This window comes from Gymnogyps californianus, chromosome Z, assembly GCF_018139145.2.
Source record: "Gymnogyps californianus isolate 813 chromosome Z, ASM1813914v2, whole genome shotgun sequence".
Taxonomy (NCBI): Eukaryota; Metazoa; Chordata; class Aves; order Accipitriformes; family Cathartidae; genus Gymnogyps; species Gymnogyps californianus.
This window is the reverse complement of record NC_059500.1, coordinates 61,497,003-61,516,241: the sequence shown is the minus strand read 5'-3', so window position 1 is coordinate 61,516,241 and position 19,239 is coordinate 61,497,003. Positions and strand designations below refer to the sequence as shown.

Below are 19,239 nucleotides of genomic sequence, written 5' to 3'. Positions count from 1 at the left end.
GGTGAAAATAATCTTGAATAATCTTGGTTTTCCTTTTTGTGATTACTGTCAGAGCACAGGAAGGGGTCTGTTCCAGTACCTGTTGAGTAAGATGTATGGCAGGAAAGAACCTATTCAACAAGTGCTTGGAGTACCTAACTAAAAATTCTAAAAATAAACATGTTCTAAAATTTAAGACAAAATTAAAAAGACATTAAATGAGATGCAAATGGTGAAGGGCAAAATGATTAATGAATATACAGTAACAGGAGACAAATGAGCAAGAAGAGAGTTGGTTGGTTTTGGCTAAACAAAGAGGAAATAAGCTTGAATGCTTGTTTCCACTCTGTCGTTAGCATAGCGGTCAACTTTGATCATATGGTTGCATATGATCAGTGACATAGAAGGAAGCGTTCAGGTACAGAACAAGCAACTAGAGACTTAGATAAGTTAGGTGCATTAAAATAATTTGAACTTGATGGCATTCACTGAAGCATATTAGGGAGTTGACTAAAGCAGTCCCAGAGACATTAACATTAACAAATGTTAACAAAACGCTTTAAGAGAATTGTTTGTATTCAAACTGGAAAGCAGGATTCCTGGGAATCTGTTTCTTAGTGATCTGGAGAAAAAAACAGATTACCTTTATTAAATTTGCAGACTAAAAAAATATATGGGACAGGGAAGAGGAAGATGAAAGAAAAAAATAAAGGAAAATGCAAACCTGTGTGCTAAGGTTGCATTTTCACATGCAGTTGTTAAAAGTGAAGAGCTGAGTGGCTCACTCTCTTCCCTTCCACTAGTCTATGTGGGAGCTTTTACTGATCTGATTCAGTTTAAATTGGAAGAAAAGTGTTCCTTTTTTTCTTTGGTAGGATAGTTTTGTGCTGGGTTGGTAGATTGAGTCAGTTCATAGAAGTTAAAAGCCAGGTCTAGGTAAACAAAATATGTTTACCTTGGGAGATCTCGGGGAAAAAAGATGATTATAGTAAGTGGTTTGTATGTCTCTCACAAATTACAAGTTGCACAAACACAAGATGTTAGGTAGCACTTAGGCAGCTTAAAATCTAGGAAACATAATAAGTAGATAGCTGAGAGCAAGTTAATAGTGCCATGCTATTGAAAAAGACTAAAGTGTACTGTAAAATATATAAAATGGACTGTTGTATGCGAGAGAGACTAATTTTCTATTCAGCCTGAGCAGGTCTTCATCCTGAATCCTTTCCCCAGTTTTGGCGATTGCACTTGAAAGAAAGATACAAAGCCTCTTAAGGGAGCACAGAGGAGAGCAACAAAGGTGATTGATGATCTGGAAAGCATAGTATTTGAAGATTGTAAGAATTGGGGCTGTTTAGTTTAGAGGAGAGATGACTTTGTAAAAGGAGACATATAAATGATCAAGAATGTTAAAGGCTACCATGGAGAGGAAATTATTTTGTGTAATCCCTGTGGAGAAGACGGGAGATAATAAGCTTCAATTGCAGCTAAAGAGATTTAGGCTAAAAGTTAGGGAAAACTTCCTAAAGATAAGTATTAGAATAGGTGACCTACAAAGTGGAACTTTTCAATGCAGATTAGGCAAATGCTTCTTAGGACTGATGTAGAAAAGGTTGATCCTGCCTTTTGGGAGGGATGGGCTTAGATGTTCTGTTTTTCAAGATTCTGTGAAGCACAACTTAATCAAAAGAAAGGTAAGATGTGACCTGGAAGAAGGTTTTGATGGGGAGGAGAAACTAAGCATCTTGTTAATGGTGATAGTAGTTAGGTGGAACCATTACCAAAGTTGTATTTACCATCACTGTGAGTCTTTAAATCAAGCAGTTAAAATAAAGGCTTGGTTGTAGGTCTGCCAAAATAATTCAGTAAGGCAGTAGTCTCTTTACATTTTGTTTTCTCTTCAAATAACTTACTCTGGTTATCTAGTGACTTATTTTGCCTATACTCTGAAAACAGAAAGTCCATGTCCTAATGATGTTTCCCTTTTTGAGGAAGTCTTGCACAAAGAAATGTAATTCACCGTATGATCAAAGGACATAAAAAATTTTCTGGTGGTAGACAATCTACCATTACAAAATCCACACCCAAAGAATAAATGTAAAAAACTCATTAAACGTAATTGATATGGTCTTGCAGGAAAGGAGACTGTTCCTACATTTAGCTAGAATGAACATGTAGTGCTTAAAGGGTATGACTGAAAGGCAGATGGGAGATTTACTGTATAACTGGCATATAGTTTGGATTATAAAGGATTCTGGATTAAATATAAGAACAGCTTTAATTAAGAGATGAGTTTATGATGCTAGATATTTAAACATGATCAAAACACCATTGTGAAATATCAGAATTTACTGAGCATTACCATATGGTCTTTTCAGTAGACATTTAATTGAAAAATACATTAATGGTCCTCTGTCTAGCTGTGGATGCATATTGACACTGGTAGCATAAAATAGCCATAAAGTTGCCATAAATACCATGTATTTTGACACCAGAATTTAGTGAAACCAATATAACAGATTTAAAAATGTTAATCATTGAGGGAAAGCATGTAAACAAAATATGTAGTTGTGATTATATTCTGTTCTGTGAATAGCTAGTTTTGACAAAAGGGATGGCCCTGTAGGATAACCACAAGTAGCCTTTGGGAAAAGGTTTTGTTTATAAATAAATAAAATCTGTAATCTCCCATTCCTGCTTCTAAGGGATTTCTGTGGTGTCTAATAAAATTCATATATTAACAGCTAGGTAAATAATCAAAACTTAATTTTTGTTTTCTTCATCCATGCTTTAATATTTTTTTTATACCTCTAAAACCTTTTCCAGCTCTCAGTGTGGATATTTTTCCAGGGCCAGCAGCAATCAGAACAAGGCAGAGATTCAAGCTTAAGTAAATTTTTTTTAATCTGTCCTTAAAAGTTCAGGAGTCAGATTGTCTTTGCTAATTTGTCAGGACAACAGCTTACTTGGCAGTATTGCCAAAATTCAGACTAAGAGGGAGGAACTGAGCTTTTAAATAAAGGAGTGATTTAATAATGTAGGGTAAGTGTCTTTTGCAGCATTTTACAGGTCACATTGTGTATGTCATTTGAAGTTTCATCTACTGTCTTTAGTAAGTAGATTATTTAGTAAGGCAGTAGATTTATATAGTAAATAAACTTACTGTCTAAATTTGTTTAGTAAGAAAGCTTTCTAACTTTACAGAATCAAGAATAACAATAGCATATTCTGTGCCATGGGATGCTGGGTCCACAATTGTGACATATAGGAAAAACTAAGATTCTAGAAATACGTTTTTGATTTTTCAGGGAAGAGGAAAGTGTGTTGTTTTTCTTATTTAAAAGTAAATAAAATGTATCAAAGTATCAGCTATACCAGAATCCACCTAACGTTCTCAAACATTAACACTTGATGATTAAATAACATGCTTAAATTATTTGTAGTACAAAAATAATTAGGTGATGAAACTATCCAACTTTTTCCTGTTGGCTGCCTTTGTCTCAACTTCAGCTGATGTCAAAAAGTATCAAAATGCTGGCAGCATCAACTGGCACTTGCTAAATATCTCTTCCTATAATGCTGTCTTTCTGATTAGTTACTATGATTTATATAAAGTTTGTTAGTATGAAGTTTGAAATGGTCAATTTTCACTTCTGGATTCTACCCACTGCATTTTAGAAATCATTCTCCAGATGTCCTTCACAAGCCTATCAATTTGTTGTCATTTGAATTGTACAAAATTTCTCATCTGTATGGAAAGAACAAGTACAGTTGCATGATAGGTACGTTTCTGGTAAAGGATGAAAGAACTTGCAGACTTCAGGAATATCTGAGGAAAGTTGACATTTTAATAGGAATTTTAAGTAAAAGTTTACATCTACAATGGCGTTTTACCGAAGACCAGATGTGCGCTTTTGGATGAAGCCATGCTGGAAGATGCATTCCAGGAGCACACCTGATGAGCTCCAACTGGTAGTCTAAAATAGAACAGCCCCGAAAATATATAGCGAGCGTATCAGGGCCTCAGCACAACAGTTTTACTCTTGTTCCATGATATTGTTGGGTAATGTTGAAGTAGCCAAAGTTTTCCTGTCTTTTGTGAATTTCAGCCTTGTAACTAGGGGTGACCCGAAGACACAAAAGTGATCCAGAGCTAACTGCCTAAATTTTTAAAATGTTTGAGTCTGTTTGCACTTATGACAAAGCTTTTATTTTCATCATGGTTTGTATGGAGCTAAAAGCAGTTTTCTGAAGTTTCCCTTTTTCACTCTAGCCAGATACTCATATTTTTTCTCTAAAGTCTGTTGGAACATTTCAGTTCAGAAGCATCAGCTTTGAAGAAGATACAGATTAAAATTTAGAAAATATGTTAGAAGAATTAAGTAGCAGGTTAGACTGCTAACCTAATAATACTGCTATCTTGTAGCGATGTTGGAATAGTAATTTAAGAAGCATAATTTCATTAAGCAAAGGCCTCTAAACTTTCTTAATAATATTAATTGTGAAAACACTTAGAGTTGTAAGTATTTGCAAGTTTTTATAAAATTAGCGTGGTGTTGCATTTTAAACTTCACTTTGGTCTGTGTAACATCACCTCACTATATTGTACTTTATGGCTGCTGTGTTATCAAAATTAAAACAGGACTGAATATTTACACTGGATCTTTTGACTATTGGAAAAACATTGTTAGAAAACTATGAATTTATTAATCATCAAGAAACAAAAGTAAACGTCACTAAATACTAGATACAGGAAGCATAGATTGGGGTAGGGAAGAAAAGGTGTGGAAAATCTCACTGAAAATAAATTGAGAGTCATGTTGGGCTGTTAAAAGGTTATTTCCTTAGTATTAAGGAAAAATAATTTCACGCACAAACTCATAAAATAAAGAAATTGGGAAAACCACAATAGCAAAAGATATTTCAAGTTTGTACTGGAAAACAAACTGAACATGAATTTACATTGTGATCTGGCTGTGATTGTGTGGTTGTTGCTGCAAAGACATTAACTGTAAAAGCGCAGCTGTATTATTGCACTCAGTTCCGAGTATTGTACCACCAAAAAAGATACTGAACAGTTGGATACAAATGGACAAAAAAACCCCAAAACTAGCAGAAGACTAGGTGAACTAATTTATTAGGAGATACTTGAAGATATGTCTAATTTAGGTAGGGAGTGGGATGGAAGGCTGGAATCTTAGGTATTTAAAGATGGTAAGTGAAAGGAATGAAGGCTACCTTTACTGTGAAACAGCCATTTATGACTGAGGAATAACAGAAGAGACTTTAGAAACACTTTGAATATAACAAAACACAGTTTGAATATAATGAAATCTAACAGCAGTAGAACAGTGTTGTATCTGAGCAAGTAATTTTGCCCCAAAGTTAAAAGCATTTATTATATCTTACTTAGTTCACTTAGTGATTTTTTGTTTATTGGCCTGAATTTTCATCAATGCAATAGAGCTGTCAACATGCAAGACAGTCTGCTAAATGTATAACAGTTTACCTATTCCACATTAGTTTACATGTAAGAAATTGCATATATTTAAAACAGACTACTATCAGGAAATGAATGTGTATGTAGCAGGAGATTTTCCATTGTTCCCTGCCTATCCTCTTGGGGAATGTGGGATGGAGAGGGAGTTGTGTCATGCTGTACCAGGTATGTCTATGCAGATGGTGCAGACACTTGCACAGTGTCTGCCTATGCTCTGAGCTGGCTGCATTAGGAAAAAATGCTAGTTCAGAGGCTGTGTAACTGCATTAATATGATTCCTAATAAACACTGTGTCTCAGCCAAAACTTGCAACCATAGCGGGAGAAATTCACTGAAGACCACAGAACTGTGAGAAAAAGGCTTAGGTCATACTGGACTTTTTGCAGGATTAGGGCTAATTCTGAGAGAACGCTAATGAACAGGTGGCAGCACGACACATCTATTTTTTGTCCACTGGCAGATCTTTATTAGTATTAGTATCACATTTAGTATCACTTCTTCAAATTGTTCATGTTACATATTATTCCTACCTAATTTTTTTCTTTATTCAGAGATTAGAGTAATTAAGGAAGATTGGGGGGTGAAAATTTAAGTGTTTACATTGTTTCAAGAGGACAGAGAAAAAAGCTAATTCCCTCCGTACATGTTTGATTATAACCAGCCTTCCAATTTATGAATAAGATTGTTGACTATGCCAGACTGCTGTCAAGACCTTACTTTAAATAAGATGTTTTTCTTTTATGTGACATTTGCTGTAGTGATGCCAGAAATTACATCAAACACTACAATTTGAGTGCTGAATTACTTCAGCATTTTGAAGTACTTAATCAAATATTTGAAAAAGATACACTTTTCAAAGTTCTGTAGTGTAAACCTGTGAATATACTTCAATGAAATTTGCTTTAGACAAATACCATCTGCCCAGTTGTTTAGCTATAGTTGGATTCAAATAGTAGTAGTATTTGAGAAGTAGTATTTTAGTTTTTCTTGTTAGAACATTTTTGTGAACTGTCTGATAATCTGTAGATGATGAAATTTGTCACACATAAGAAAACAGAAAAGCTACAAAATACTATCTGAGCAGAGAAATCTAACAACTAATGTAAAAACCAACATTCAAGTGTAGGAATTCTACTGAAGCATGAAGTATTTTCTGCTTTGTTTTTAATTATGGTAATCAAATGATTGAAGTATTTGTAAAACTCTCAAAATGTAGCAAGGATGCCAATTTAAGATTATGTTTTATTTCTGTTTTATTATTAAGTTTGGGTAGTGTTAGTGGCACTTAAAGATTTAAGTCCTGTCTTACACGGAAAGATGCTTTCTTGAAGTCTGAGACTTTAACAGAATTGTGAAACAACAAAATCCAAATTGTGGTGGTTTGGGAATTATGCAGCATAAATACGTTAAGTATGAAGATTTTGCAGTATATACAGTATAGCTGCATTGTATCAAAGTATGCATCTTGAATGTGTCACTTTTGCAAACCTTTATGTTTTTTTCCACTATTTACATTTTTTTTCTCATTTAATCTCATAAAATAATACCCAGCATCTCTATTCAGTCTCTTCCCTGCTAAAGTGAATGCTTTTTCCTCTTGTCTCTCTGCAAAAGAAAAGAGGACAAAACCTCACTGTAAGCCAGCTTTGATTTTAGTAGTAATCTTAAGCATGTGCCCAAAATCAACTGACATTAGAAAATTAACCACGTTTTAGACTGGGACTGTGTGCCTAAAAGCTACCAAAGTTCAGAAAAGATTCACTAGAAACTTCCACTGTTGCATATTAAAGTCTACACTGTTTTACTAATCAGTGGGCTCTGCTCTTTCAAAGAAATGTTTTGAAGCTGTAGGAATTACTTCTAAGATTTTATTATTTGAGTTGGCTAAATGAACTAGTGAGTTTCTTCTAGAACTGTTGCTTTTTTCACTGTAGCAAACTGAAAATCCAGTAATCAGTCCAACCCTGGAAGCTCATTCTGTAAGCAAATCCATTCAGTTATTCACGATTACTAAATATTTCCTGACTCTTACCTAACTTGTAAGCAAACAGTGGCTCTTCAGGAACTTAGGCAGGCCAGAGTGTAGTAACAATAACTGAATAGTTGTTAAAGGAGCAAAGAAAACCACAAGTAGAATTAGTCCTAAACAAAAATATACTGGAGAGTATGTTATAAGTTCTTTCAAGCATAACATTATTTCATATTGTATTTTCTGATATATTCATTTTTATACTACTTTACAGTAATTAATGTTTTTTATTTTCATAGACATAGTACTTAATGCTGGAAGAAAATTTTTTCCTGGATTCTGGAAGAAGTGTGTTATCTGTCAGATCTTAATTATAGAAAGTGGCTTTATGTTCTCCATCTGTCATTTCTGATAGGAATTCCATTTTAATTCATGAAATATTAAGGCATATCAGAATTTCTTTTGTAATTCATAAGGGGTTTGTTTGTTTTGGAACAAATAGTTTTTCTTTTAAAGATTGATTCTCATAAAGATTTTTAAAATCAGTACTGCATATCTCTATAATTCCAGGAGAATGCAATATAAACTGAATATTGATGGATAGCTGAAAGTGGAATGTACTGCACAAATACAGGAATGTGTTTTAGGCCTCATTTTAATGCACAAAAACATTCAGTCATAATTTCTTTCATTTCAAACAATGAGTTGTCCAGGGTTTTTTAGTTTTTTGTTTTCCCCTTTGGTATTTAGTCTAGCTATACCATGCATTTCTTGAAATTTCTGTCCAGTAGGTTTTTTATCATATGAAATGTGTCATCTGAGTTGCTAAAGGATGCATTTGAGATACTGACAAAAGTTAATGGGTCCACCACATTTAAAACATATACAAACCCTGCTAAATAAACTGAGGTGCCTTTTAATACAGATTTCTTTGTACAGTCTCCTTGTTATCTTACCTCGGTTCTGCATGAACTCATGATTGTATATGCAAAGTGCATTACAAGAGTTAATGGGATTACTTTTGTGAAGTTCAGCATATCAGGAATGTTTTATAATGTAAGATACTGTCGTGGTTTAACCCCAGCCAGCAACTCAGCACCACGCAGCCGCTTCCCCCTTCCCCCTCCCAGTGGGGTGAGGAGGAGGAAAGAGGGGAAAAAAAAAAAGTAAAACTCATGGGTTGAGATAAGAACAGTTTAATAACTAAAGTAAAATATAATACTAACAATAGTAATAATGAAATATAATAATAATAATAGTAATGAAAAGGAATATAACAAAAAAGGAGGGGGAGGAAGGAAAACAAACAAACAAACAAACAAAAAAACCACCAGTGATGCACAATGCAATTGCTCACCACCCGCTGACCGATGCCCAGTTAGTTCCCGAGCCACGATCCGCGCCGCCCAGCCAACTCCCCCTGTTTATATACCGAGCATGATGTTCCATGGTATGGAATACCCCTTTGGCTACTTCAGGTCAGCTGCCCCGGCTCTGCTCCCTCCCAGCTTCTTGCACACCTGCTTGCTGGCAGAGCACGGGAAACTGAAAAGTCCTTGGCTTAAGATAAGTGCTACTTAGCAACAAATAAAACATCAGAGTGTTATCAACATCATTCTCACACTAAATCCAAAACACAGCACTGTACCAGCTACTAAGAAGAAAATTAACTCTGTCCCAGCCGAAACCAGGACAGATACTTAAGTCTATTTGTGTAAAAATCTTCATGCTAGCTCATGCATACCTCATCAAAGAAAAAACAGAAACCAAAATTCTTTCATTGGTCCTTGTCAGTACTATAGGCTCTTTCTTTTTTATGGTGACATTAAACCTTCAGAAACAGCATGTATTTTTCTCTGTCACAGTATGTATTTTTTCTACTCTTCTAAAGATTAGTGTGTTTCTGGTAATACTTTCAGCAAACCAAACTGCTTCTTTTTCCAACAAATGTTTTATGCGCAGCTTCATTATCTCTTTCTGAAAAAGGAAGCAAAATGTCTAGATTTTATACAGATTCTACCTCCTTTATTACAAGGTTTGTAGAGACTGATACAAATAACAAAATGGTAAAATAACAAAGTTTGTACTGTGGAAAACTGTATGCATACTGTCAGAAATACATTTGTCTCAAACTGTACCTTATCTGTGCCACAACTGGTGTACATGCTAAGCCAAAATTACCCCACCTGCAATGCTCGACATGAAGCCCAGTCGTTCAGGCCAGTATGAATGTGAGCATAAGCAGTGATTGCACTTTTCTGATCTACCACAGTCAGCGGACCTAGAACTCATACTTCTTGGTTTTCATAAGGTGGAAGATAAAATTCAGTTGCAGTTTCCAAAGTAGAGCAAGTCTGATGCAACTTTTGTTGAGTGTTTATTATGCTATTAAATTTACCAGGTGCTTTAGGAGTTAAGCTTAAAACTATCAAGCTTTCTCTTCTGCTCCACTTCCTATTTAGGGATTGATCCAAAACCATCCAGACTGCCATTCAGTTCAGTTCAACACCCTTGGATCAAGTTCTCCTGTCTTTGTTATACTTCTGCAATTTTGAAGTTAAAAACTGAGATCATTTGAACTGTTCCTAATTTAAGTGTGAGCAAAATAAACCCTTCTGTATTTTTTTTAAATCAATCTCTTCCGTTCTGTTTTAAAGACTTCTGAATCTCCTCCTTAGTTTTAGGCTATCATTGGAAACCATGTCCCAAAACCAAAGTTTTGGGTTAGATTACACCATCAGGTTGGCATCTGTTACTCCTTAAAGGAATATTTCAGGATAGAAGAATCTATCTGAAAGAAAATAAATTACTTAAATGCTAAAGTTTTTGTCACAGTAAGATGAAGATCTCTTGGCAGTAACTCAAGCTAGCTGAGGTAAGTAGTAATGTACTTACAAATTCTGTTAAAAGTAGGATGAAGTGTATTTTCAATAAGAAAGGCTGTTTTTTTTCTTGTTTTTTCCCCTCCCCTTCCTTACTGACAGAATGTACACAGCAACTTGTTCAAACTAAGGAAAAAAAAATCTTTCTTTGCCTGATGCTATTTACATTTTGTGATGAGATGCTTCTAGGGCACAAGTGTGCAAGATCCCTGTAACTTAAACTAGCATCTTCTGCATCCTGTAATACTTAAATAAGGCTAATTGTTATTTCACTGCTGTGCATCCATGTCATGTTTTATGCATTTTTGTCTGAATAAATCCTCTTAGATTAAGGAGTTTGGACCTTAAATGTTTGAATACTAATGTAATGATCCTTATACTTTTGCTGGATCAGCAAGCTGGACCTAAGTTTGTCAAGCTTGATGTGAAGGTCAAGTCCATCATACAGTGCTGTGGTTCCTCTTTTTTCCAACCCTATTGCAAAAGATTTGGAGGGGCTCTGGGATGCTGACTGGGAGATACGAAGTATCTCTAAGTTGCCAGCAATCTATTTTTACATTTTAAAAGGGTTTTTGCATTTTAAAAGGGTTCTTCCCACCAACAAATGTCTTTTCCAGGTGTTTCTTTTGCTTGCTAATTACCTGAGTTTATTCATGCAGACACAAAATAATTTCATCAAAGAATTGCTACTTATCAAAACTGAATATTTTATTCATGTTAAAAAATAGACACTGTTTCTGGTTTTGAAATAATTGTTTGGCGTTTTCAAAAGTTTTAAAATGTGTTAGAAACCCATTGACTCAGGGGCTCTTGAAAATCCCTCCTGTTGTATTACTTGCTTTTAATGTGGAGTAATAGGTTGTAAGACCTCATGGGGAAATGCAAGCATGTCTTTAAGTCACTTTAATGAAAGGTGCAGAAATATGATGCATACAAGTGCATAACTGTTTTGGTTGACTCACTCTGAAGTTAGTTCAGGTGGATCTGATTATCTTTTTTCTGACTTATGAAAAGGCTTTCTTAGGAGGCAGAGAGAATGAAGTTGAGGATTAGAAAAGCTCTGACAGGCAAAGACTGAAGAAAACAATAATCTCAAGAGAAGGCTTAAACTGAAATTTAAATTATTTGTGTTAACAGTGACAACCGTATAAGTGTGATAAAAATGCACAAACACACAACTGCAAGGGAATTTAACCTATTTGTATGAGAATTATATTTGAGCTGCACTAGATTAAAATCTTAGTCAAAAGGCATATATGGCTAAGGACCACATCTTTAAATTCAGCATATGTATATTGACGTTTGGAGCACAGGTTTAAATGTTGATCACCAGCTTGAGACTGGCATTTTCGTAAGTTTTCAAGAACACTATTCTCAGTTCTTTTGCTTGTCATAGCTGGGCAATTATACTTATCATCAGGTAAATGGGATTCATTTCAAAGCACCGCTTTAGGTAAATGTCACCTGAAAGGTTGTTTTCTGTTAGAAAGCAGATGTTTTGGGGGTTCAAGTTATTTATCTAGAGGCTAAATGTTAGTAAAACAAGGCAGTATGTTTTTTCCACACAGTCAACAAGATTGATTGGATACATGCATTTATGCAAAAACTAGTGTTTTGGCTTCGCAAGGGGTTGGTCTTGAATCAAGAATGGGATTTTTTTATTAGTAGAATGAAGAATGGGGTTTTTTATTAGTACAAGAGACTGAGGTAATAGGAGGAAAGATGGAGCTGAGCTTTGTAGTTTTATACTGTACTTCATTCTCTTCAGTTCATCTGATATTATGCTGCATGAGATTTTATGGCAGATTTGATTTCATTCATTCAGCTGTTTAATCATCCCTAAATGTCTGTGTATATGCATTTATCTTTTTTGGTCATTCTAGAAGATGGATTTTTCTTTCTTTATCTTGCTGGTACCTGTAATCCTCTGTTCTTCATTATATCCAACATGTCAACTGGAAAACAGGAAAAAAACCAGCTCTGAATGGTATTGTGTATGTTTGACTGTTTTCCCTGCTATTCTTTAAATACATACATGCAACGTATGAATTAGGATTAAAAGAAAATAAGATATTTTATTTGTAGAAATATATAAACAAATATTTTATATGTAGATATACCATTACAAATTTATTTCCTCTTATTGTGAAATGCTGTGTTTGTAAACTTTATAGAAAACTTTAGGTGAGAGAGAAATTTAGTTTGGAATCAGAAATTTTCTCTGTATAGCTATCAGCAGTCATCTAAAAAAAACTGATACAGAGTTTGATTTAGATTTACAGTTCATCAGGCTGTATATCCTGAAATTTGTTGAAACTATTTCCTCCATAAATATTTTCTATTCATCATTTGCAAGGGAGACCTGGAGGTTTTATTGTGCTGTTCCTCATCAGGAATAACAATCCTATAAATATGTGTAAATAAATTTCAAGTATACTAAATCAATATGTGAAATGTCTTAATGCTATTCAAGAGGAATAAAATATGAAAGGATGGTGTTGATCAATTTTCAAATTGAGCTTTTGTCCTGTTAAATTATTAATTTGTCATGGCAGTGAATATTCTGCAGAGAAGAAATTGTTAAAAAAAGACGAAGGAGAGTAGCTGTTGACTAGTCCAGATATTACTTTGTTACTACAGAGGTTTTTTCCTGATTGACAAGAGGGACTCTGTTGAAAATAAAAATGTTATGGGTTTTTTCCCTATTGCAAGATCAAGGATTTGATTTGTGGCTACTTCAGCCTACTAAACAGGAAAACTGTGAATTTGGCTATAGGCAATATTCGTCTATATTTGTCTACTCAGTAACAAATAGTCACAGAATATTAATACACATAAGACTTCAGCTGCCCCAAGAAGGATCTTCAAAAATGAAGGTAAACTTGTTAAAGAAATGTAACAGTTTTCATTTCTCATCTTAACATCAGAGTTTTTATTTCTGTTACCCTGCTTTCCCTGGCTCCATAGTAAAACCAAATTGAAACAAAAATTTTTGGACTCGTTGTCTGCCCAGTACAGTGTTGTGTTTTTCATTTCAGCAAGTAGCAAATCATTCTACTTGCTGAGAAAGTAATACAACTAAAACATTTTATGGAAGTGTTTTGTTTGGTATTTCAGAAGTCACAAATGAGCTCCAAAATGATACTAAATCATAAAACCAAATTTAATTTGTTTAACCAAATATGTTTCCTTATTCAGAGGAGGAACCTGCTCCAAACAGTGTTGTTGAAGAATACCTTCAGGAGAAGAGAAAATATGAAGACAAGCGGAAGCAGCAGCCAAAGAAAGGGGTTTCTCGCGAAGATCAGGTAATAGTTTGACAACCTGGGGAAAAAAATACCAGAAAAAGTTCTGAAAATGTTTCTCTCTTCATTTGTGTAAAAATAAAGTTTTAAAATCTGCTATGTTTCATTTTCCATTAAAAGAATCTTATTATTTGTAAAAATAAATATGTACTCTTCGATCCCCTATTTTGATTACCCAGGTAGACAGGTAAGTGACGTTTCAATGTGTGTTTGAAAGTGCGATCAGTTTAGTCACTAAAATCTTTCAAAAGGAGATGCTACCCACACAGAGGTATCCTTGATTACATTTACAAGAGTTTGCATTTCTACACAGTGCTTTCCTTGGCTCTGCAGCTTGCTGTAAGATAACAGTGGGGCAGAAGTTTGCATACTTGGCATCTGTCCAAGCTGGGTTTTTTAACATTTTAAATTATATTTTAAATTATGTTTTAAAGAGATTAAATTCACCCATACCTTTTGGTGTTGTGAAATTAACAGAAATAGTTTTTAACTGTACTGTAAAAAGAAAACTCTTTTTAAATATAATGAAAATTATTTTTCAAAATTAGTTAGGATGTATGTACACTTTAGTATGCAAATATAAGCAAAGTAAAGTTTTACATAAATATTTGTTTTTTCTAAAATAGAAAAGTTTGAAACTGTTAAATGTATGAAACTGCCTGTGAAGTGGAAAATACCGTTAACTTAAAATCTATGCAGTGCATCAAACACATTGGTTTATAAGTGCATGTCAATTCAGCTACAAAGATGTTCATATTCAACTGTTGAAGCTAGAAGAGATTGGAAACTTGAGGCTTAGTAACTTCAAAGCAGCGGTCGGCAAACCTTTATACATGCAGCAAGGTGATTTAGCTCTAAACTAAGAAGTTTATGGAAACTTTGTACATCCAAAAGCCCAGTAACTTTGAATCAAAGAGTACTAAAGCTCTGTTGGCAATGCGGATCAAGGGACTTAAAACCTCTTCTAATGAATTTATATCAGCCCTGTCCTGGACATTGTAGGAAAACAAGATGAGATGACAGGGTTGTATATTTTAGTAGATCTTAATTTTTATTTATATAACCCTGCTGGGAACTATTCAACAATAATTAATCAACTTCTTTGTAATCCATTTCATTTGGGAGAGCCTCTTCTAGCCTTGCATCCTTCCTACCTGGTCCTACAGCACAATACCATTTTCTATCCTCTGTACAAGAGTTAAAGAGGAGGAGGAGGAAAGGTATGTGTCTCCTTACAATACTAGATGTTGGAAGTCCTAACCTTATAATTCTACAAGGGTCAATTTATAAAGTTATTTGATCCACAGTATGGCATCATCACTCACTGCAAAAATGCCTACTAAGATATTTCGAAATTATTTCTATCACCAGGTCTATTAACAGGAGTGCTGGCACCAGAGAAAATTAGACAAGACACAAGGAATGTGGCCTTGATTGGTCACTATTTCGTGTAAAAAGGGCTAGTTTGTTTTCTTCTGATGGCCTAGGCAGATATTTGCTGTCTCAGATGTTGCAAGTATGGGGTTTGTTTGCAATAGTATGGAAAGTTATAGAACTTGAATGATTTGCAGGCCCAAATATCTTTGAAATTTTCCTCTCTCCCATCTTAAAGAGAAGATTAAACAGAAAATAAAGAGAACAAATGCAAAAAAACCTCCAAAACCTGCCTTTGGCAGTGCTAAAATATATTTTTGAAAGAATTCAAAAGCCAGGAAACTCCTAAAGTTAAGATTGCTTCCAGAAGGAAATTTGATTCCAGTGAACACTTCTGGTATTTCCTATTTCTGTTTTCTATTCTTGTTTAGTTTTTATTCTTTTAAATTTGAAAAACTTGACCAAACAAAACTAAACAGCCATACAGAGGTGTTTTACAACATAGGTGGCCATCCTATCACCTACAGATCAAACGTAGCCTGCCACATAAATTCAGTCAAGCGCTTATTCCCTGATGCGTTTCTTTCCAGGAATGTCTCAAATATCAGCAAGAAATAAGCTGTGGGCTGTGCAAATTATTCTTATGGTGTGCCCTTTTTTTGAAGAGCCCCTGCTCCCATCACAAGACTCAAGCATACAATTCTTCTATAATCAAAATCTCATTCCAGGTGATCAGAAACAAGACCTGCAGTATGATCTGCTGATGTCACCTGAGATTTGGTGACTTCATTGTAGCTGACAGACAGGGCAATGTCAGCTGAAGAATAAATACCAAATGTAAATCAGTATGAGCTTAATGTATGCAGCATAAGAACCTGTATCTGTAGAATTAGTTAAGGTGGTTCATTGTATTTGAGTCAAAAGCTTTGAATTTTTTTCAATGTCAGTACATAATTTAAAAGATAAGCAATATAAAGTATATAAATATCAACTAAACTGGTCTTCAAAGCTTGAATGATCTGTAATTTATACAATGGTTTACTTTACAAGAAGAAAATAGCAGGTTCAAACAGTAAAATTCGTTGTCAGCAGAGTTGTTTAATCAGATATTTTATTCTGTAAGTAGCCACAAGTTTTAGTTCCTTAAATATGCATTTTGATTTCACTGGACAGCCAGACAAATGCTCTCTCACACATGCGGGGCGACCTCCCTGCTTGCTCTTGCTGCCTCAACATTGCTCGCTTGCTCTCACTTGTTCTCTTGATTGCTGCTCTCAATGCATTCTCGCGCTCTTGCCCTGCCCCCCCCCCCCCCTTACTCTCTCATTTGCCTCTCTACAGTGTTTCTTTCAAATCCACATGACAGATCTCTCTTCCATCTCATTGTACTGTTTCTCAAAATAATAATAGTTTAAAGATGTTGTATATAGCTGTTGTTGTGTATAAATATATATAACTTCTCTAAAACCATGTATTTAATTTCAGACACTGGCATTGTTGGACCGATTTAAATCAAAGTTAACCCAGGCAATTGAAGAAACTCCTGAAAATGAGGTTTCTGAACCTGAAGTAGATAATGATGAAGGATGGTGAGTTTTTTGGATTTGGATTTCTGTGTGTACTGCTGGAAATCCTATGGCACTAACATAGTCTCACTGTTAAGCGTAAATTTAAGGAGTAGCAGAAACACCAAATGTGAAGAGAGCTGCTGCAGCAGGAGTCAGCTAAAATGTACTGGTTTAGCACTCTGGAAAATAAGGCAGGAGAGTAGAAGACATTTTGCTTTGTGTAGTTGTAAGTCCTACTGAAACTCTGTGTTGGGGGTGGTATTTTAAAGACTGATGGAGGAGATGAAGACAGACTGATGGACTCATCTGAGCGTAGGGTGACCCCAAGGAAGCAGGGTAGCACTGGAACTGATAAAGCACTGCAGAAGTTATGACCTCAGCACCTCCCAGTCAAGGAAGCAACTTGTACCATGTTATCTCATGTCCATCTTCCATCCAAAGAACCCACCTTAGGTAGGGAAGGGGATAAAAAGCAATATGATTTTGAAGTGTGATCCTGAAGTCCTAGACTGCAAGCTGTTAGATGATAATAAAAATAGCTGCATAACATGACTAGAAAAAAAAATAGCAAAAATGTTTTGTAAGGACAGGTCATCTTTTTTTTATAAGGCGCTCAATATAGCTGGTCAATATAGGCTGTCTCTGCCTACAACTTTTTCCTTAGTTGTATGCATAAGCCATCACAGCTACAGCAAAACTACCACTGAAATAGAAGCTTTAACAAAGTTCTTGGCAAGTATTTTAAGACAACCAATATTTCTGTATCTCAGATAACTTAAAATTATTAAGTGAAAATGTCAAGTGTACCCTTGTGATCTTTCTAAAGGCTCCCTTCTTGGGACAGGGAAAACTAATAGGATACCTACCTGCCCCAAAATCTCCAAACTAGCACCAGTAACTAGACCTGAAAAAACCTGAATTACAATAAGGAGAAAAACTAAAATATACAAAGATGTACATTAGACACCCTTTTTAAATAGAAGATAAATGATGTAACTAAATGTGATTAAAGCATCCTGTGTCTGTTTTGAGAGGACTCATACAAAAATGTAAGATAACCATGTTAGTGACGTTGTTTTTCTCAGATGAGAAGACAGTTAGTATTGGTAGGAAATGCAGACTGTCTAAATAATTTAGTTATTTTTACTGTCATTCTACAAATGAAAAAGATGTACATACTGAAGTGAGAAAAGACATCATAAAAAAGGTTGTGAGGGAAAATAATATATGGAAGGAAAAATGTTTTTTACGTCTTACCTTACATTTTTTTCCCACATGTTGATAAATGAAATTCTTCAACTCTCTGTAAATTACACATCAAGTTACAGTAAGCTATATTATAAAAATGTTTGGGTTTTTGTATATTGAATCAGAATATCTTAAGACTATTTGAAGATACATGCCATAAAAATTTAAAAAAAAATTAAAAATCGTAGGTCATGAAAGGTAAACTGAATTGCAAATTCTGAGACCGGTTGTGTAAAATTCTGAGACTAAAATTTTAGATCACTTTTAGATAACTTTTCCTTTCTTGTTTGTGTCATATACATAATGATTCATTGCATATATTTTAATTTAGTAAGGTAAAGCTACACAGATTCTGCAGCTTTACCATCACACCTTCTTGCTTTTCACTGAGTTGAGCTGAGACCTCACAAGGGAAATTCTAGGATTTGCAGAAAACTTCAGACACATGCACTGGCAGAAAGAGTAACACTAGTAGTATAGCACTAAGCATAGAATTCTTGCAGTTTATAAAACAACATTTTTACATAAGTAGTGTGTAATGAGTGCATTTATTTTTCCAGTGTTTCTTTGTGGGCATTAGTGTAGTCTGCTTTCATCTTAACAGATATCTTGGCATTTTCATCACTAAAAATGCACTTAAGTGTTACTAAGTAGGCTATTAAAAATCCTGTGATTCTTTCAAAACAATAGCAATTCAAACATTTTGCTTTTTATTTTATTAATTATATTCTTTATTTATTTTTTTTTTCCCCCCAAGGAAGAACTGAGCATTTCTCATAGCTTTAGAATCTAACCAACACCCCCTCCTGCCCTCGCGCTCTCTCTCTTGGCCGCCCCCCCCCCCCCCCCCCCCCCCCCCCCCCCCCCCCCCCCCCCCCCCCCCCCCCCCGAAGAGTGGAATATGGTATTTTAAAATACAAATGCAGGTTAGGTTTCTTAAGTATAAGTTTTCTTTCTGCTTTCAATGTTGATTCCATTATCTGGAAATACAGCCTTGCTTTCTTTGGTTATATTCTTTGGCTATTTTAACAGATAAATCAAAACACAAACATCTTGACTTTGGATTATTCTTTTTGAAACAATAGAGAAAAGAATTTCCTAAATCTTGCCCCTTTCAGGATAAGTCTTATTGCTAACTTGCTATTATTTTAAGTTTTCTCTTGTCACCGTCTATTTGGCTGCTTCTTCAAACCACGTAGTCTTCCTTCATTGTATGTTTTCCTGTCTCAGGCTCTTTGAGGATGAGGGATAACATACAGCATAAATTTTGAGGTCCTTGGATTTCACTGATATTTTGAGATCTTTCTGAGCTACCAATGTGCTTCTAAGTTCTCCAAGAATTATAGAATAGGCTATTTCAGTTGGAAGGGACCTACAATGATCATCTAGTCCTACTGCCTGGCCAATTCAGGGCTGA

The 19,239-nt window shown here is 34.9% G+C and overlaps 1 protein-coding gene across 3 annotated transcripts in view; it reads left to right on the top strand.

The window, feature by feature from the left end:
• The window catches only part of CWC27 (CWC27 spliceosome associated cyclophilin), a 124,999-nt gene that overhangs the window by 89,524 nt on the left and 16,236 nt on the right, over nt 1–19,239 (top strand). For all 3 annotated transcript variants that reach the window (XM_050912807.1, XM_050912808.1, XM_050912806.1), the window contains exons 12-13: nt 13,526–13,635; nt 16,492–16,595. In XM_050912807.1, coding sequence (XP_050768764.1) covers nt 13,526–13,635; nt 16,492–16,595 — 214 coding nt within the window. The remainder of the gene's footprint in view (nt 1–13,525; nt 13,636–16,491; nt 16,596–19,239) is intronic.